The sequence below is a fragment of the Scyliorhinus canicula genome, chromosome 16, assembly GCF_902713615.1.
Source record: "Scyliorhinus canicula chromosome 16, sScyCan1.1, whole genome shotgun sequence".
In the NCBI taxonomy this organism is placed as follows: Eukaryota; Metazoa; Chordata; class Chondrichthyes; order Carcharhiniformes; family Scyliorhinidae; genus Scyliorhinus; species Scyliorhinus canicula.
The window spans coordinates 100,211,149-100,232,932 of NC_052161.1; the positions used below are offsets into that span (position 1 = coordinate 100,211,149).

The 21,784-nt window shown below is 43.5% G+C and overlaps 1 protein-coding gene across 29 annotated transcripts in view; it reads left to right on the forward strand.

Moving 5' to 3' along the window:
* Window positions 1-21,784, forward strand: part of LOC119979278 (eukaryotic translation initiation factor 4 gamma 3-like) — a 504,690-nt gene that overhangs the window by 174,746 nt on the left and 308,160 nt on the right. Inside the window, exon 1 of one of the 29 annotated variants that reach the window (XM_038821303.1) lies at window positions 7,841-7,898. The exons of the other annotated variants lie outside the window; for them this stretch is intronic. Within the exon in view, the coding sequence (XP_038677231.1) occupies window positions 7,878-7,898 (21 nt within the window). The 5' untranslated portion in view covers window positions 7,841-7,877. Of the gene's footprint in view, window positions 1-7,840; window positions 7,899-21,784 lie in introns of those variants that run through there. 29 annotated transcript variants of the gene reach the window in all.

Genomic DNA, 21,784 nt, shown 5'->3' on the forward strand with positions numbered 1-21,784 from the left:
TGGAATAAAAACATTTAAAAAAAGAATTGTAATACTACACCTGAACATTGTATAGTGGTACCCCTCTTGATTCTGTAGGGTTTTAGAAGACAATTTTGATACCATATCAAAGGTGTAGAACAACAGCGTAAACGTTGTATTAGAGGAATCTTGTGAATCAAGTGGGAGGGCAAAGAACGAACATGAGCAGGCTTAATGACATAGTGTGCCAAGTTGTAAGGATTTCATAGACCAATGAATTTCTCAGTTACTGATGGAAAGAATTGCAGGACATGATTTTACCTTTTAAGAATTTCACTGTGACACAAATCTATGTAGATATTATGCACCAACTTACAGTAAAGGTACTCGCGCAATAGCTAACTTGATTGAAATAAGCCAGATATTTTTTACTTTATGCCACTCTTCTGGTAGATGAGTAGCATTGCAATATTTTAAGGCACTCCCAACTTCTGCAGGCTCAGTTCCCACTGCTACACCACCTAGTGTCCTTTTGGAAATTGTTCTGCTCAGGTGGAGGAATGCAGAACAGATCTTCACCAGGAAGGCCCACTTGGAAACTCCCTTGTACCTTAAACCTCAATCCTGTCTGTCCTGATCCCTTCCTTTCAAACAAAAAAAACCAACTTTTGCAAGCATTCTGCCTCACTGCTAACCCAAAAGCAGTTCACTCTGCTCTTCACAGTAGTAAATTATTTTTGCCCCACTTTGTTTCCGTGTCCATAAAACAGCCCGCCTCCACTTTTTGTATCAGTTTGAAAGCTGTCAACATGATTTTTGGTAGATTTCAGTGAAAGAACGCATGGGTCTGTCTCTGGGCAAATTATGATCACTGTCTCCCATTGCCTTAAATTAAAGAAGGTTAAAACTTAATATCCTAAGTCTAATATTTCTGATGAAGTATATATGCCATGGTTATATCTCACCATCTGAGATGGATGGAACATGTTGCCAGAATGCTCAACTCGAGACTGCCCAAGCAGGAGTGCTGCGCTCAGATGTGCCAGGGGCCAAAGGAAAGGTTTCAAAGATGATCGCAAAGCCTCCCTGAAGGCCTCTTCTATTAACATCAATATGTTAGAAGCAATTGTGACGAAAATGATAATGCACCATCAAAAATAGTGTCAAGACTTTCCAATTAAAAAGAGCAACACTGAGCGAGAACAGAGAGAGGCGGAAAGAGAGGGCAGCTGCTCAAGCCAACAATAGTTAATAGAGTGCTAAGAAGTAATAGTGATGCCAATCAGATTGCCCTTTCTTCCCTTCTGTAGATTTGCTTAAACAGTGCATTCAGACAGCAAAGGTTACTTTCAAACTGCTTGAAATTCGTATTGAAGCCATTGCTGCTCAATTGGCCTTTTCTATCATTTGGACAAATCCCTTTGGTTCTGATTTTTGGGGTGGATTAATTTGCGGAAGGGGTTATTAATTTGCTAAAGTGATGTACAAGCGCGCCAATGGGATCTGATACTTGGTGTTAGGTGTTGGAGTTATAAAGGACGACTGGAGACATAGGTCAGCAGACTTTGAGAGAATTGAAATAGGATGAGATTCATACAGGCCTGCTGCAATTGTCCAGTGAAGCCCAACGCAAACTGGAGGAACAGAATCTCATCTTCCGGTTATAACAATCTTAAATAGTGTCACAAGTAAGCTTACATTTACATTGCAATGAAGTTACTGTGAAAATCCCCTAGTCGACACACTCCGGCGCCTGTTCGAGTACACTGAGGGAGAATTCAGAATGTCCGATTCACCTCCACAATCACGTCTTTCGGGACTTGTGAGCAGGAAACCATCTTGGTTTTCCCTTACCACCGTCTCCCAACACCACTCGGGCCATCAAATCCTTGTTCCAGGTTGTCCTTTGACACACTGCTTCCCTTTGTTTTGCTGTTAACGCATTCTAATCTCTCAAGTACCACTATTAACACCCTTCTTGTGCCCAATTTTGTTTTTCCCAATTAAGGGGCAATTTAGTGTGGCCAATCCACCTAACCTGCACATCTTTGGGTTGTGGGGGTGAAACCCACGCAGACATAGGGAGAATGTGCAAACTGTACACTGACAGTGATCCAGGGCCAGGTTTCAAACCCAGATCCTCAGCGCCATAGACAGCAGTGCTAACCACTGTACAACGTGCAACTGCTAGCATCCTTCTTAGCCATGATCACCACCATTTACATTCCAGTTGCCTTTTTGCCTTTTAGCCCTTAGAGCCTGTTCTGCCATTTATCATCATGGCTGGTCATCCAACTCAATAGCCTAATTCTGCTTTTTACCAATAACCTTTAATCACATTCACCCAAGTGCTATATCTAGCCGCCTCTTGAATATATTTTCTGACGAAGAGTCATCCAGACTCTAAACCTTGGCTTTGTTCTCTCTCAATCTGATCAGACCTGCTGAGATTTCCAGCATTTCCTGTTTTTCTTTCGGATTCCAGCATCCGTAGTAATTTGCTTTAATCATAATTTGGAAAGTCAGTTCACTTGAGCCGTATTTTTAAGTTTTTCAATTATGGGGGAATTTAGCGTGGCCAATCCACATCTTTCGGCTTGGGGGTGTGAGACCCACGCAGACAAAGGGAGAATGTGCAAACACTACAGTGGCCCAGGGCCGGGATCGAACCCAGGTCCTCGGCGCTGTACGGCAGCAGTGCTGTGCACCGCGTCACCGTACCACCCTTAAGCCTTATTCTTAATGTTGCCATAGGTGCTAACATGCATGTGCACAACTTCAGTAAAAAGAAACTCCTATTCAGTTTCGATTTTGCTGAACCATGATTAAAGACAAGAGAAGCGTTAGGAATGTTGCTTGTGTAACATTTCCTCCTCCTGTGGGTTGAGCGTATACACTTCAGAGTTGCTTCTGCTTCAGTTGGGGATAGTATACTTCGTAGGTGAAACAAAATGGGGTTCCGAGAACCGCGATGCAAGAGGAGACCTTTAAAAGTGAGTCTAAAAAGCAATAAGTTTTTATTAGGAGAATACCAGTCTTAACATGCACAGATTAGCACGGTAGCATGGTGGTTAGCATAAATGCTTCACAGCTCCAGGGTCCCAGGTTCGGTTCCCGGCTGGGTCACTGTCTGTGCGGAGTCTGCACGTCCTCCCCGTGTGTGCGTGGGTTTCCTCCGGGTGCTCCGGTTTCCTCCCACAGTCCAAAGATGTGCAGGTTAGGTGGATTGGACATGCTAAATTGCCCGTAGTGTCCTTTAAAAAAAAAAGTAAGATTGGGGGGGGGGAGGGGGGGGGTTGTTGGGTTACGGGTATAGGGTGGATACGTGGGTTTGAGTAGGGTGATCATTGCTCGGCACAACATCGAGGGCCGAAGGGCCTGTTCTGTGCTGTACTGTTCTATGTTCTAGATTGGAGGAGTTGTCAGTAATCCTTGTTTTGTAGCTATGATGAAATCTTCTGTTATTGAATTACAATAATTTTATTTTGTCTTGGTACGATGAAACAAGTACAAACCATTTCTGTACCTGAATTATTGTAGAACTTTGAAGAAAAACCTGTATTATATTCACTGATGAAACTGAAATATTTGAAAAGAAATTTAAAACAATTCTGTTTGTCTTCTGTTTTCCACTCTTCCTGGTTTGAAGCTTATCTGCTTCATTCCCTCCATTATTTCTTCGCGCTTATCATTTTGGGGAAAGATTGGAGCACAGTTTGTACAGTTTTTCCATAGCTTGTTGGTTGGCTCACTAAACATGGACGTGCCAATTTTACACTTTGCTATTCTGGAAATTGTTCTCAAGAAAGTTAAAATAGAGTGAACAAATGCATTTCCCATATCCTTGTAGTTTTGTCTGCTTGAAATGCAAATGCATATTTCTTCACAAGTAATATTAAATTGTGCTCTACCCTCCTCCAACAGCCTGTGAAAATCATAGAATTATAGAATTTACAGTGCAGAAGGAGGCCATTTGGCCCATCGAGTCTGCACTGGCTCTTGGAAAGAGCACCCTACCCAAGCCAACACCCCCACCCTATCCCCATAACCCAGTAATCCCACCCAACACTAAGGATAATTTCGGACACTAAGGGCAATTGATCATGGCCAATCCACCTAACCCGCACATCTTTGGACTGTGGGAGGAAACCGGAGCACCCGGAGGAAACCCACGCGCACACGGGGAGAACGTGCAGACTCCGCACAGACAGTGACCCAAGCCGGGAATCGAAACTGGAATCCTGGAGCTGTGAAGCAATTGTGCTAACCACTATCCTACCGTGCTGCCCTCATGATTTTCTTTTACTCTGGTTAAGACATCCATTCAGTGGTCTCTGCAGCTTCCCTAAAGCTTCCCATCCTCCTACCTTTGTGTAATTTGTTTCATATTGACTCTCCTGTCCGAGGCCTACTCACAGGTTCCATTGAGCCTATTCCTGCTATAATGCTGGTTACTTAACTTTCCTTTCTGTCCTGTTTACTAGCTGGGATTGTAAATTGTTCGCTGTCCTCAAATGGTCTAATCCCATGCCCTAATACCTGAAAAGAAAGTCAGATCTGGGCTCTACCCCTCCAAATAATACTACTGGACGGATAGAGCCTCGAAAAGACTCTGGCTCAAAATCCGCAACTTTTGCTTTTATTAGAATTTTGTAGAAAATGTGGATGAACAGAATCACAGAACTGCCAACAAGCTTTTAACAACAGAAAAAGCATTTATTAATCATGAAACGTTTGACTATGATATATTAGTATAGATAACTTCCAGTTATCTTCACCAATGTGCGCAGATTTTAAGGATAACACAGGTTACAAAATATATCTTGCGCTATGATGTTCTCAGTAAACACACAGTCCCTGTTACCCAACAGCTAGTCTGAATCCAAGTGGCAGATGTTACCCAATCGTTCTTCTGTGAATTTCTCTTCCAATCCCCAAGAGGATTATTGCACCGTGAACCAACTGATCTCACTGGACTCCGGCTTTCACAGGAGTGTTTCCAAACTCCACTGTTAAACAGACACATTGCAGAATGTTCTTTAAAATATTGCTTTCCCCCAGTTGGACTCAGGTACTCAGTCCCCAACATTATTGTTTCAAACACTGGAAATAAGGACACCAAATCATATGATTGCTTCAGACATCTGGATTTTCTCTAACCAACCTCATCAACTCAGCTCTTAGTTCTTTAACTTAAATGAACAGTATCCTGCTTAAATTCCAGTTCCTGTTTTCCTTTTTGCTTTAATCTTCATGCAAATCTCTAATTAGTTTCTGGAACTAGCTTTCTTGCCCATTACTCCATTGTATGGCTTTCCTGCTTCCAGCAGAGCTGTCACAGCTATCTTCTGGGGGCAGCAGGGTAGCATGGTGGTTAGCATAAATGCTTCACAGCTCCAGGGTCCCAGGAGGGTCACTGTCTGTGTGGAGTCTGCACGTCCTCCCCCTGTGTGCGTGGGTTTCCTCCGGGTGCTCCGGTTTCCTCCCACAGTCCAAAGATGTGCGGGTTAGGTGGATTGGCCATGCTAAATTGCCCGTAGTGTCCTAAAAAAAGTAAGGTTAATGGGGGGGGGGGGGGGGGGTTGTTGGGTTACGGGTATAGGGTGGATACGTGGGTTTGAGTAGGGTGATCATGGCTCGGCACAACATTGAGGGCCGAAGGGCCTGTTCTGTGCTGTACTGTTCTATGTTCTATGTTCTGTCTCACTGCTAAACTCCAACTGCCTATAAGTTTAGCCAAAACCTAACACAAAAAGCCTTCCTAGTATAAAAAATGCCCCTGGATGCTAAGCAACAGCTCATTCTTTCTCCAAGCTCTTGTTTGCTTTTCACACCATAAACGCCCAAAGCACAATAGAAACACTGTTTGAACGGAAACCAAAACCCCATACGCGCAGACACTTTTGCTTAACATGGTTAGGTGGATTGGCCATGCTAAATTGCCCGTAGTGTCCTAAAAAGTAAGGTTAAGGGGGGGGATGTGCGGTTACGGGTATAGGGTGGATACGTGGGTTTGAGTAGGGTGATCATTGCTCGGCACAACATCGAGGGCCGAAGGGCCTGTTCTGTGCTGTACTGTTCTATGTTCTATGAATCTAACTAGAGTTTTAACCTTTCTAGCACAGAAATGTATACTTATTTCTAACATCCAACAAAGCAGCAGCTCCCTTAAAACTACTTCTGCTTCCTGACAGTTGATGTTTTACACCTAAGAGGAATGTACGTAAATTGCAACTATTCGCTGGAAGTCTAGTGACGACCCTGATGAGTGTTTGGTAGCTGCGTGTGGTGCCATATAAGGATAAATTAGGGACTTGTGTTTGTGATTGATCACATGGTGCATTCCTCGTCTTAATTATTGTTCTGGAGCTGCCAGAGTTGGGATTTTGGTATCGTCTAGGAGTAGAGGATTCAAGGGTGAATGAAGTCTGTATATACTTTTAGTACTTGCGAACAGAGGCAAAACTATCAAATGTTGGTTGGAGCCAAAAAAGTCTATCTAGAAATATATTTTTGTCTTGCACTGTTGTGTTCATTATTACTTTGATGTCTCTCACCACCGCCCCCACCTTCTCTTTCATGCACAGCAGACGTGTTGTTACCTTAATAGTTTTTAACAGCATTTTTCTCTTTTACTTCCCTTATGCAAGAACGATATATGCATTCTGTGTACTTTGTTGTTCACTCTTTGTCTATACTATCTATAGAATCATAGAATTTACAGTGCAGAAGGAGGCCTTTCGGCCCATCGAGCATGCACCGACCCTTGGAAAGAGCACTGTACTCAAGCCCATGCCTCCACCCTATCCCCGTAACCCAGTAACACCACTTTAATCTTTTTGGACTCTAAGGGGCAATTTAGCATGGCCAATCGACCTAACCTGCACATCTTTGGACTTTGGGAGGAAGCCGGAGCACCCGGAGGAAACTCACCCAAACACCGAGAGAACATGCAGACTCCGCACAGACAGTGACCCAAGCCGGGAATCGAACCTGGGACCCTTGAGCTGTGAAGCAACTCTGCTAACCACTGTGCTACCGTAATGCCCATCTATCTACGTCTGAGTAATTTTGTTTACTTGGGTCTTGGGTTCAATCAAGAATTGCAAACATGAAATATTAGCAGGAAGCTGTGACCTGTGTCACCTTTTTCATTTTGAGCAAGCTGAGGTAATTTCAGAGCTTTGATCCTCGTGAAAAGGCTAGGTTGGTCGGGATTGGTGTGGTCAGTGCTTAGTTGCACCTTTATAGTTGGGCTAGAATTTGTCAATGTCACCTATTGACATCTTCCAATGGTCACTTGGTTAGTGTAAGCCCTTCTGATGTATGAGAAATTATAGACTAAATATTTTACTTGATATTACTGAGGAATGTTTCCAATATTTTAAGCTGTTACAAAGTAGCCAATAGGTCAGTAATCCAAAACTATAAATGTATAAATTGTGATTCTAACAAATAGCATATTGAAAACATAGTTAACACGATTATTATCCAGTTCAGACCAAATCACCTTCTGAACAGTGTTACTCTTTGCATATTGTGTGGTCATTAAAATAACTAGTATGCTAGGTGCAATAATGTAAGAACTGGAGCAGAGAAGAAACACCTTTCTGCTGTGTTTCTACTTCATAAGTGGATGGGGTTTCCTATGTTTTGAGGTTCCTTTATAATTTCAGAAATTGTAATCTCTACGGGTTAGGGAGGGTGAGGCGGTTTAAAGTGTGGAGAAGCTCTCGCTCCACAGGTTGTGCTGCGATCAGAGGAATCTATGAGCCAAAAATATAGGCAGGCAGGTTAATAAGCATGGGATTGAGGATCAGATCTATATGTGGCATTGACCATGGGATGACTTTATATGTGTTTTTTAGGGAGTGCCTCTTCCTCCATTCTCAAGGGCATTGAGGGAGTGGGTGGAAATGTTAAAGCCCTACTCCAAGGTAAGGTTTTGAATTACCATAGATTGTGGCGTACGAGATCATCCCATTTTTTTCAGCACCAAAGATCATTGTGTGCATGCAATCGGTGTAGAAGTACGATGAAATGCAATACTCACATTTATAGTCAGCTTCAACTTTTCACCTCACGATTCATGTTTTACTTGGCCCATAGTGTAATTCGACAAATGTGATCAAACAGGGAAGCCGGGATATGTTGCAAAGGGGTTGCGTGGGAATTTGACACATCCACACACAGCTGACCATACATAGCATGGTGAGTGACGAACAGAGTGGGCCCTTCAGCAATGCGAATGAAGATGTTTTCAAGCTAAAAGTTAAAATATTAGCAAACTCATCAAATAACTGTGCAAAAAGAGAATTTGGTGTTACTGAAATACAGGGATGACGAATCCACCGTGATGAAGATGCCCAAGATCAATTACACCATCAGAATAGGAACCAACCACTGGCCTGATCTTGAGAAGCATGTAATGGAATGGCTTGTTCCATTGTCGGAGTGGTTACATCGTCACCAGAAATGCAATGCACATACCCACTTGTGGGCCAAATCAAATCCTGAGTCCAGCAAATATTTCAGATCAACAGCTAGTTGGTCAAGCCACTTTATGGGACTGAAGTCTAGTGCGACAGCAGAAGACTAAGATCAGAGACCATCAGGAGACCGTCCCAAGGGTGACACAGTGGTGCCGTGGTTACTCGCCTTGCTACTGTCTCATAGCACAGAGGACCCTAGTTTGATCTTGGCCCCAGGTCATTGTCTGTGTGGAGTTTGCACATTCTGCCTGTGTCTGTGTGGGTCTCACCCCCATAATCCAAAAAGATGTGCAAGATAGCTTAATTGGCCACGCTAAATCGTCCCTTAATTGGAACAAAATTGGGTACTCTAAATGATAAAAAAAAGAGACCGTGCCAAAATCGCCAATTTCCAGCGGTTGATAAGGGGTTATTGAGACAGAGCAGAGAAGTGGGTTTGGGTGGAGTGCTCTTTCAGAGGGTCGGTGCAGACTCGATGGGTCGAAAGGACTCTTTCTGCACTGTAGGGATCCTATGATTCATCAGACAGTAGCAAAAACATGAGTAAAAATTGAAGTCACATCAGCCACATGGATGAAACACCCATGAATTGTGATACGGCCAACAGCCAAACTGGATGCCATTAGAGCACCAAATGTCATCAGATTGTTTTGAAAAATGTGGATGTCCAATTTGGTGGATGAAGAGAAAGATTTGTTGTAGAGGGATGATTCTGAAAGTGAAAGAGCCACATCTGATCCAGAGTGGAATCTTTGCGATGCTGTCATTGGCAAAACGAGTCAGTGAATTCGATGAACTCTTTGCGTCGGATGCCAAAGACTTTGATTTTGATGGTTTAAACCACTTTCAGTTAATTTATTCAATTAATTTATTATGAATGGACAATGTTTTTTTCCCTACATTTGAAAATGACCACATACCCATAAAGGCAATTCACATTTTATACAAGGTGTGTAGGTCGAAACCCCATTTTTGGAAGAATGGTGGATGTGAGGAAAAACATTTTTATCCAGAAAGTAGTGACGGTCTGGAATGCACTGCCTGGGTGGGTGGTAGAGGTTTAAAAAATATCTGGATGAGCACTTGGCACATCATAACATTCAAGGCTGTGGGCCAAATGCTGGATTAGGTAGGTAGGCCAGGTATTTTTCGTGTGTTGGTGCAGACTTGAAGGGCCTCTTCTGCACTGTATTTTCTGTGATTCTCTCAATCCATTTAACAGCTTGGGATGCATTTCTTCTGGGCAAGGCAGATTCTACTTTATAATTTTTCTATGTTTATCCCATCCAAAATGTCACGTTTGCGTAGTCGGTTTCCTCTTTGTGAAGGCAGACACAGAGTACTCATTAAGAATCGTGCCCACACTTCTACCTCCACAAGTTACCTTTTTAGTCTCTAATCGGCAATATTCTTTCGTCTGCTCTTTTCATGTACGTATAAAGCACTTTTGGGCTATCCTTGGTTTTATTTTGCAGTATATTTTCATCCCCTCATTGTTTTCTAATTATCTTTTTAATTTCACTCCTGCACAATGCAGACTTTTTCCTGTACTTTGCCTACAAGTTTAACACAAACTTTCCTTTTTTGACTTGATGTTCACTCTTTGCTCGATGACATCATTGGATCTAGATTGGAGAGTGTCACCCTTTGTCTTTTTAGGAACATATTTGTGCTGAAGCTTCTCTGTCTTCCTTGAATGCCTCCGATTGCCCTAACACTTCAACTTTCAAGGCGCTGCTCCACCCATTTTTGTTAAATTGCATGTTGCCTTAGTAAACTTGGCCGTACCCCAGTTGAGGCATTTTATCTCCTGGCCTAACTCTCGTTCTTTTCCATAAATATGCTAAATGTAATGAAATTATTATCACTGCCATTAAAATGCTGTTGCACTGAAGGCCCTTTCCTCCTGCCTAGGTCAGCCCCTATTTAATGCTGTAGGATTGCTGTTGACGTGATAGCAAGCCACCGACAGGGTTCAGCTTCTTATGAAGAATCCTGCAAGCTTTTGATTTTTATTTAAGTATCAGTTGGAACTTGATAATTGAGAGGACTAAATTTAATAAAAGAAAATTTAGACTAGGCGAAAACATGGAGTCGTTCGTCATGGTTTCTATAGGCTGAAGGGGGACTGCGCTTAATGGCATTTCGAAAGGGGAGTTAATTCAGGACAAAAATGGTGGAGAGATCCTGGAAGAAGCATTGTATTTCTTATAAATGGATCCTGTTAAATTGCTGGTGAAAGCAGTGCAAGCAGAATTTAGGAAACAGGATTGGTGTTCTTTCAAGGGGAAGCAGAGGACCTGTGAAGAATGTGAGATCACATGACTCAAGTGAGAGAGATCCAGAAGAGGAAAAGCTCTAATCTCGGATGGGGGTCCAAATGTATTAATACTTGCTGTAAATAATAAGTTTGGGTTAAAGAGCTACAGACTTGAGCAACATCCACTTGGGAGGCTAGACAATTCCCAAAACCTTGTCAATCCCCTATCGCTCAACAAAACTACTGAATCTGTCTCACTGATTCCCCTTCTACCCTCCCAGCTTCACTCCCTAGGTTAAAAAAATTGCCTTTCTCTTGTTGGGTCTGCTACATACTAACTAAAGTAAGGTCTCTTGAATGTATTTAAATAATTCTTGCTCTCCATATCTGTTCAACTGCTTTTAATCTCAGTTAATATTGGGTAATTTAAATTCTCTAGTTTTTTATAGTCCTTCCATTTTTGTATTTCTCAGCAATTTGCTAACTCATTTGCTGTTCTACCTACATCTGACTGGTATACTTCAGCAGTTGGATTATTCATTTGTTTTTCAGTTCAACTCATATGGCCTAATGTTCTCTGACATATCAACCCCCCTGCTTTCCAGCTGTAATTACTTATTTGAAAAACATGCATCATACAGCACCACCCCCTTTAATTCCCTTCCTATCTCACCTGAAAAGCTTGTAATAAAGAATGATGAGCTGCCATTCTTTTCCTTCTTTGGGCCATGCTTATAATCAAATTTCTAAGTGTCTATCTGTGCCTTCAGTTCATCTGCATTATTCACTACACCTCTTGTGTTAAGTGTATTTCATTAAGCATTGTCCAACCTCATAGTTTATTTTCAAGCATTTGCTTTATATGTTTTTCACATTTGTTTTACAAATTTTCTGCCTTACATTTCCAGCTTTGCTTTGACCCTTCTGAATCTGTTCTCCAGTTCTCATTCACCTGCCAAGCTGGTTTAAAGCTTCCCCAGTAGGCTCAATATGGTCAGTTTTATCCTGCTCTTTCTTAAATTTAGTACTCAAAATGATCAATGTCATATTTTAATACCTGTTCAGACCTGTGTTAATTTTAAAGGTTGTGTCTCATTTTTCCTGCAAAAAAATTGCAGCACAGCCGACCGTCATATACAAAGTTCTTCTAGTCTAACTTTTTAATTCATTGTTTTCAGCATGGCAGATAGTTGTTGTTGCAGTTTTAAAAAAATACTAAACTCCCTCTTAATGCTGTAGATTAGAAACTTGTTATCTATATAGACATTGATCCTCATAACTGAATTTCTGGTGATGTTTAGGATTTGCACTGTCACAATTGTGGAAGATCTTTTCAATCATTGAAATTGCATTAAATTGCTTCTAGATCAGCACCAGCCTGGACTGCTGCTAAAATCGATAAACTTTTTGCTGCTTCCAGCAACTAACAATAGCTAATGGATTTTGAAGTACTGGTCAGTTTGGCAATAAAGATGTTGGATGTTAATGAGCTCCAGTTGTCATTCATTTGTCAGGTCACATAGATGGAAACAGCTGAGCATTCCCCAACGAGGAAAGAGTGCACGCTGAACAAGAGGGGAGAAAGGGAAAAGAACTTGAAGATGTTTTGGAAAGCAGGTAGTGAGGTGTTAAGGGAGAGGGAACTAAGTACAGAATTTCAAATGATAGGAGATGATGAGGAGAAGGTTGATGTGAAGAGCAACAAAAGTTTGCACGCAGGGGCTGTTTAGCACAGGGCTAAATCGCTGGCTTTGAAAGCAGACCAAGCAGGCCAGCAGCACGGTTCGATTCCCGTAACAGCCTCCCCGAACAGGCGCCGGAATGTGGCGACTAGGGGCTTTTCACAGTAACTTCATTTGAAGCCTACTCGTGACAATAAGCGATTATCATTATCAAGAAAGACACGACAAAATCACTCTGGCCGGGTAGGATGAAGCCATGAAAAACCTGAAAAATGAGGCTGAGAATTTTGAAAAGCTGGTTCATGGAGATGGCATGGGTGATGATGGAAGTGTAGGAAATTGTGTGGAGGAGGTACATTCTGTGGTAGTTTTCATGAGTTGAAGCTTGTGGGAGTTGATTGTCAGAGGCCAGCCCAAGGGAGAGATTTTTCTTTTGGTTCATTGGTGAGATATGGATGTTACTGGTTAACATTTGTTGCCCATCTCAAATGAGAGGGTGGTAGTGAGCTGCTGCCTTGAATACAACTGAATGACTTAGTAGCCCTCGGAAATGACCTAATAAGGGTACCCTACATTTCTATAGTCCAAAGGGCACACAAACCAGACTAGGTAAGGATGGCAAATTCCTTCCTAAAACAACATTTGTAACGCGATGGGTTTTACAACAATCTGGTAGTTTAATGGTTATCATTATTGATAGTTTTTTTTATTCCCGATTTTTAAATCAATTCATTTAAATTCTCCAGCAGCTGTTGTGGGATTTTAGCTTGTGTCTGTCTGCCATTAGTTCAAGCCTCTAATTAGTCCAGCAACATAACTACTTTATCGTATTCCCCCCGTGTTCTGGAGGCACGAATTTTTCATAGGCGCAAACTACTGTTGCCATCAAAACTGGCATAATGACCTTAAAATTTCTGCCATTTATTGTTTCTCTCTGCCTTTAATTAAGAGCCACAGAAAAGGTTGGATAAAGTCAGCAAGTTTTGTGGAATCTGTGAAGAGAAAAACAGAGTTAATGTTTTGGGTCCATAATGACCCTCTACTGAGCTGAAGAGAGTTAAATAGGAATTATATAGGAGAGGCAGGTGGAGGAGATGAGGCAGAATAGAATAATAATCGCTTATTGTCACAAGTAGCCAAATTGAAAGGACAGTCATTTAAAGGGATACTGACTTAAACCAAAAATAACATCAAACTAAAACATGATTAAGAGGGTCAATAATGCACTTCAGTCCCTGCAGATCCACCGGTTATGGAAAGCCTTGCCAGTGCTGGTGGACACCACGTGCTCCCTTTCCCGGGACACCTGGCTGTGAATCTAGCCATGGTAAAGGGGCAGATAGTTGGGTCGGATGACTTCTCGGTCTCCTGCTGTCTCAACCAATTGATGGTGAGTTTGGCCAGACCCGGATGCAGGCTCACGAGGATGCCCTCCTTCCCTGTCCCTGGTGCCCGTAGATCATGAGTGTAGGGCTGAAGTGCAAATAAAACTGGGGGGGGGGGGGGGGGGGGGAGGAGAGAGAGAGAGGAGGAGCTGTAGAGCTAGACGCCCATGTTCCAGACTTGAGTAGGCCATGGTTTAAAAATAAAACTGCCAACGCCTGCAAGGAGTTGAGAAGATCCCTCGGATCTATAGAATCATAGAATCTCTACAGTGCAGAAGGAGGCCATTGGCCCATCATGTCTGTACTGACCCTTTGAATGAACACTGTACACATGTCCATTCCCCTCTCCACCCTACCCTATCCCCATAACCTAATCTGCACATCCCTGGACACTAGGGAACAAATTAGCATAGCTAATCCGCCCAATCTGCACATTTTTGGGAGGAAACACACTCAGGCACTGGAAGAATGTACAAACTCCACACAGACAGTGACCCAAGGTTTCCAGCGTGTAGAATAAGGTGGAAGTCATGGTCCAGCTCCGCATGGAACTGGATCCATGGCCTCGTGTGTGCTGAGGGACCCGACCAGTTTCAGGTCCTGCAGCATAGCCGCCTTCTCTTCTTACACCAGCTACCGGATTGTGTATCGGGCTGACCGAGTTGTGATTCCAGGTCGAGCACCACCTTCTCTAATTCCTCGATCCTGGATTTCAGCTTCGCATACTCCTGAAAGAAGACAGGGACATGAGTCTTATCGTGTCCCACCGTAGCCTTAAGGAAGGGAAGCCTCTCTTCAGATGGCCCAGAAATGGTGAAACAAGTCCAGGACCCGCTCGTCCTCCAGCAGCAGGTTGTTAAAAGTGCCAGAATGCAGACCCTATCAGAATGCAAAATGGTACAAATTCTGCCCACACCAGATGGTGGTCTGAGCACAGCACCTGCTGCATAGAAGCTGACAGAACACAGGGCACATACGCCGCCAAAATGTAAAGCAGTTGATTCTAGACACCCCAGGCAACACGTGCGTGAATACGCTGGAGTCAGTATGGAGATGTTGGCACATGTCCACCAACTCAAATGACCCAAGTACGTCCCTGAACTTCACCGCTAGTGTGTGCTGGGGGGGGCACCAATGTGGTCCCTGGCCCAGAGGGTGCAGAAATACCAGACTTCCACTATGTTCAATTTTTAAACGTCACCGTCTGCCATGGTGGGATTTGAATCCGGGTCCCAGAGCATTAACTGGTGTCTCTGAATTACTAAGTCCACCACACCACCACTTCCCCTGAATTTAAGCACATTATTAGGGGGAGAAAAATAAACTAACAAGGATTCTCTAGCAACTGAGAGTGAAGAGGGAATAGCGCAATGCCAAATCCTCACTCGTCTGATGGGGAGTGGGCAATGTGGCATACAGAAGACCATTCTCTGATGATGCTCTAGAGGCTAAATTCTCTTGATCGAGGCCAACTTGGGATCAGGCGTGACAACTAGCTGAATTTAATTGTTTTCTTCAGCAAATAGTGGTATGGGTGGTGCTTTACAGCAAAATAAATTGTAGTGTGCAATTCTGCCAGGGACTGTTGATTTCAGGAGATGGTGGTATCAAATTTGCATCCTGTTAACCTCATGCGTTATGGTTATTATGGTTATCTGAACCATTGTAGTCACCCATTGTAGCAGTATGACTTTACTGAGCATATGTTGTAATAAAACGTACATCAGACATGTATGGGCACCCTCTGTTTGTATCACCTCTGTGTTTTCTGACCTGTGTAAAGAAGCGTTAATTGATTTTTAAAGAAGTATAATGGAATACGGTTTGCCATTTAGACCATAGAGGATATCTCCAAGGATAGAAAATGCTGGAATCCGAATATCTGCAGTCTCTTAGTTCACTTTAGTAATCACACTACTGAAAAATAATAATGAGGCTAAATTTCAGTTTGCAAGAACATTTGGTCTTAAAATAGTGCTGCTTCACATTAGTAGCAGAGTAATATATTCTGCGTTGTGTGGCATATGAAAGAGCGCATCAACTTATTGTAAGCAGCATCATGGGAGATCAGAATTTATATAATCGTGGCAGTGATGTGATAGCTTAAATAAGCTACAATACCATGGTCGAGTGTCAGTAGGGGGCTATTTAGGGAACAATATTCATAGTATAAGATTTGAATTGGTTATGAAAATGGACAGAAAGCATTTCAAATGAAAAATAATTAATTTTGGGTGGGGGGGGGGGGGAGGGATGGGGGGGGGGTGGGGGGGGGGGGGAGGGATGGGGGGGGGTGGGGGGGGGGGGGGGGGGGAGGGATGGGGGGTGCGGGGGCAATTCCAACGGGGTGAGAACAGATATGGTGCACGGAAGTGGAAATCACAGATTGGCAGGCAAAATTAATGGAACAAATGGCTGTCATTAAAGAGGAGTTGGTTCTAATGCAGTTGAGGCACATTTCCAAAGTTGAGAAAGGTAACAAAGTCAGCTCTCTGGATGACAAAAGAGAGTAAGAAGAAGGAGGGCAGGTATGTCAGGGATCAAGTTGATATGAGAACTAAGCTGAATATTGGAAGTTGAGGGAAATTGAAGAAAGAAACCTGGTGGGAGAGTTTCAGAAGAGCCTTCAGAAGCCTTGTGTAAGCAGATAAATAATAAAGGGGTGGCCAAAGGAGGGCCGATTAGTGACCAATGAAGGACTTGTATATGGAGGCAAAAGGTGTTACTGAGATACGTTTTAAAGATTCACGAAGGGCATGTGGGCTTCACTGGCTAGACCAGATTTATTGACCATCCCTAAATGCCCATGAGAAAGTGGTGGTGAGCTGCTGTCTTGAACAGCTGCAGTCCATGTGGTGCTCAGTGTTTTTAGAGAGGGAAGAAAAATCAGCATTTTGACCCAGCGACAGTGAAGAATTGCCAATATATTTCCAAATCAGGATGGTGAGTGGCTTGGATGATAACTTCAGGTTGTGGCATCCCAACGTATCTGTCACCCGTGTCCTTCTAGATTAGTGGCTGTGTGTTTGTAAGGCGCTGTCCAAGGAGACTTGGTGAGTTCCTGCATCTTGCAGAAGGTACATACTGCTGTTCCTGTGCTTCAGTGGCAGAGGGAGTGAATGTTTGTGGATGGGGTGCCAATCAATAAGGCTGCTTTGTCCTGAAGAGTATCAAGTTTCTTGAATACTGTTGGAGCTGCACTCACCCAGGCAAGTAAAGAATATTCCATCACACCCCTACCTTGTGCTTTGTAGATTTTGGACAGGCGTTGGGGAGTCAGGAGGAGAGTACTTGCCGTAGGATTCTTAGCCTCTGATCTGCGCTTATAGTCATGGTACTTATAAGGCTAGTACAGTTCAGTTTCTGGTCAACTGTAACCTCCAAGTGCAGGTGCGAAACTTCCTGAGAAAACAAGTGCCGGCCTTTCTGCTGCTGCTGCCATGGGGATAGAGTCGCCTCCAGTACCTGGTGGGAGAAGGGAAGGTTTCAGATATTTACCAGGAGCTTTTGGAGGCAGAAGAAACTCCGGTGGGGGAGCTTAAGGGCAAGTGGGAGGATGAGCTAGGAGGAGAGATAGAGGCGAGTCTATGGGTGGATGCCCTAAGCAGGGTTAATACCTCCTCATCTTGCGCCAGGCTTAGCCTGATACAATTTAAGGTAGTCCACCGGGCACACATGACAGCGGCTAGGATGAGTATGTTTTATGGGGTAGAGGATAGGTGGGCGAGAAGCCCAACAAATCATGTCCACATGTTTTGGGCAAGCCCAAAGCTGAGAAGGCTAAGGCAATATCCACGGTACTAAAACACGGGTGGTGCCAAGTCCGGAGGTAGCAATCTTTGAAGTGTGGGAAGAGCCGGGAGTTCAGGGGGCGAAAGCCGCTGACGTCTTGGCCGTTGCCTCCCTGGTAGCCCAGAGATGGACCTTGTTAATGTGGAGGGATTCGAAGCCCCCGAGTGTAGAGACCTGGATTAGGGACATGGCTGGGTTTCTCAGTCTCGAGAAGATAAAATTCGGCGTAAGAGGGTCAATGGTTGAGTTCATCCGGAGGTGGCAGCCGTTCGTTGTCTTTCTTGGGGAAAATTAAAATGCCAGCAGATGCAGTATTCCTTGGGCGGGGGAAGAGGGCTGGATTGGTGTTTTATGGTTGGGGTCTGTGAAGATTGGGATGGGGATGGGGGGGGGGGGAAGAGAGAAGAAATGTTTATTATACCATGTTGATGTCATTGTTACTGTTATTTCGATAAAAATGTTCATATACCTTAATAAAAATATTTAAAAAAAAAAACTAACCTCCCAGGATGTTGCTCGTGGGGATTCAACGATGATAATGCCATTATGTGCAGATGCTGGCGTTGGACTGGGGTAGGCACATTGAGAAGTCTTACAACACCCAGGTTAAAGTCCGACAGGTTTGTTTGGAGTCACTAGCTTTCGGAGCACAGCTCCTTCATCAGATGAGTGATGCCATTGAATGACAAGGGACGGTGGTTAGATTCTCTCTTATTGGAGACGGTCATTGCCTGGCACTTGTGTGACGTGAAGGTTACCTCCCACTAGTCAGCCCAAGCCTGGATAGTGTCCATGTCTTTCTGCAGTTGGATATGGACTCTTTCTGTATATGAGGAGTTGCAAAGATTGCTAAATGTGTGAAATCATAAGTGAACATCTCCACTTCTGACCTTATGATGGAAGGAAGGTAATTTTTGGATGGCCCTAGGATACTACCCTGAGGAACTCCTGCAGTGATGTCCTGGAACTGAGATGACTGACCTCCAACAACCACAGTCACCTTCATTTGTGCTAGGTATGATTCCAACCAGCAGAGAGTTTTCTCCTTGATTCTCATTGACTCCAATTTTGCTAGGGGTCCTTCATGCCACACTCAGTTAAATGTGGCATAAGGGACAATCACTCTTACTGGAGTTCAGCTCTTTTGTCCATGTTTCAACCAAGCTGTGAGGAGCTATGGCGGAACTCAAACTGAGAGTCAGTGAGGAAGATATTGCTAAGCAAGTGCCACTTGTCATCGTTACTGAATCAGACCGTACAATGTCAGGATGTAGCTTGACTAGTCTGTTAGACAGCTCTCCCAATTTTGGCACGAGCTCACAGGTGTTAGTAAGGAGGCCTTTGTAGGGTTGACATGGCTGAGTTTGCTGTTGTTGTTCCCGGTGCCTAGGTTGATGCCAGGTGGTTTGTCTGGGTTCATTTCTTTGAGACTTTTAGCAGTTTGATACAACTTGAGTGGCTTGCTGGACTATTTCAGAGGACATGTAAGATTCACTCACATTGCTGTGGTCACATGTCAGCGAGACCAGGTAAGGATGGCAGATTTTCTACCCTAAGGAACATTAGTGAGCGAGATGGGTTTTTAAAAAACAACAAATGACATTGGTTTCACGAGTACCATGTGACTACTTAGTATCTATCTTTACCAAGGGAGAAAATATTACCAAAGTCATAGTGAAAGAGGACATAATTGAGACACTTGAGAATGGCTAAATATTGATAGAAGAGATTCTTGGAAGACTGGCTGCACGTACATTTGAGGCTACTGAGGGATGCAAGTGTGTGAATCAAGATTTATCCAACCGTTTCACTCGGGGCTACATTGACATATTTTCTTACTCGAGAGTCGATGAGCAAATTTCTGAATGGTAATGTTTGGCAAAAGAATAAAATGTATTTCAGAAAAGTTGAGGTTTTAAGGAGTAGAAAAGTGAAGTGTTGCTGTAAGGCATTGGTGAGACTGCACCTGGAGTATTGTGTACAGTTTTGGTCCCCTGATTTGAGGAGAGTAGTTACATTAGAGCCAGTTCAGAGGAGGTTCACTAGATTGGTTCCAGAGATGAGGGATTTGTGTTAAGAAGAAAGATTGAGCAGTTTAGGCCTATAGTCTCTTATGTTTAGAAGAATGAGAGGAGATCTAATTGAGGTGCGCAAGAGGGCTGGTTTATCTCCGTGGGCTAGACAGCTGGTTTGTAATGCAGAACAAGGCCAGCAATGCGGGTTCAATTCCTGTACCAGCTGAGAATTCTGAATTCTCCCTCTGTACCCGAACAGGCGCAGGAATGTGGCAACTAGGGGCTTTCCACAGTAACTTCATTGCAGTGTTAATGTAAGTCTACTTGTGAAAATAAAAAGATTATTATTATAAGATGGATGGATAAGATGATAAAACCTATGGATAAGGTATACGTGGAGTAAATGCTTCCTCTTGTGGGGCAGTCGAGAACGAAGAGGTCATGGTTTTAGGATAAGGGGTAGCAGATTTAAAACACGGATGAGGAGAAATGACATATCTCTGTGCATCCGTGGAATTCCCTACTCCAGAATGCGGTCCTAGTTCTTCTGTATGAAAGAAACCATTGGTGAACAAATGTAAAACAATGTCGTAACCGCGCACACACACACACACACACACACACACACACACACACACACAGAAGCAGACATGCCAAAATTAATACTCACATGGACAAGTGTGGGTGCATTAAAGAAAGCCAGCATGGATTTAAATGGCCAAACATGTTTTATAAATAAGTTCTTTTGAGGGTGTAATTTCAAAACTTGCAGATCACACAAAACTTTGGAAATATTATGAGTGGGGTATTGATGGATTTTGAGCAGACATATACAGGCTGGTGGAATGGTTGACAATGTGGTAAATTAAATTAAATCCCCCCCCCCCCAGAGTATCCAATTCTCTTTTTCCCCAATTAAGGGGCAATTTAGCATGGCCAATTCGCCTACCCTGCCCATCTTTTTGGGCTGTGAGGGCGAGACACATGCAGACATAGGGAGAATATTTAAACTCCACACGGACAGTGACCCAGGGCCGAGATCGAACTCGGGACTTCAGCTCCATGAAGCATCAGTGCTAACCACTGTGCCACCATGCCGCACCTGTGGTAGATGAAATTTAATGCAGAGATATGTGAAATTATTTATTTTGGTCAGATGAAGGGGGAGAGGCTACATTTCTAAAGGGGACGCAGGATTGAAGGGACCTGGGTTACATGTGCACAAATCATTGAAGGTGGCAGGGCAGGTTGAGGAAGTGGCTAGAAAGGTGTATAGGCCCTGAGCTTTATAAATAGTGCCATAGTACAAAAGTAATCAAGTTATAGTGAGCTTGCATGAAATACTGTTTTAGCCTCAATTGCAGTATTGTGTCCGACAGGATATGGAGGTTTAGGGAGAGTGCAGAAAAGATTTACACGAATGGTTATAGGGATGAGTAACTAAGATCGATTGATGAAGCCAGGGTTGTTCTCTTTGGAGAAAGGGATAGCAAAGAGATTTGATCGAGGTGTTGGAAATCATCGGAGCACTTCAGGAGAAACTGTTCCCATTGGCAGAAGAGTTGAGAACTGTAAAAATCGATTTTAGAACATAGAATATACATACAATGCAGAAGGAGGCCATTCGGCCCATCAAGTCTGCACCAACCCACTTAAGCCCTCACTTCCACCCTATCCCCGCAACCTAATAACCCCTCCTCACCTTTTTGATCACTAAGGGCAATTTAGAATGGCCAATCCACCTAACCTGCACATCTTTGGACTGTGGGAGGAAACCGGAGCACCCAGAGGAAACCCATGAAGACACTGGGAGAATGTGCAAACTCCGCACAGACAGTGACCAGTGACCCGGTGGGGAATCAAACCGGGGACCCTGGTGCTGTGAAGCCACAATGCTATCCACTTGTGCTACCCCAATTGGATGGGATAAAATCAATGGTGACGTGAAGGAAAAGCTTTTCTAAAAAAGTCTGTAAGATCTTGAATGTACTGCTCGTGTGTTGGGTGGAGACAGATTCAACCATGGCATTCAAATATGAATTGGATAATTATCTGAAGAGAGAGAATTCACAGGGTCATGAGGGAAAAGCAGGAGCTTGGGACTAGTTAAAGCTAACTAGCCTTACAGAGAGCTGGCATGGACATGAGGGTCTGAGGGATTACTTTCTGTGCTGTTACCATTCTAATTCTTAGCAGA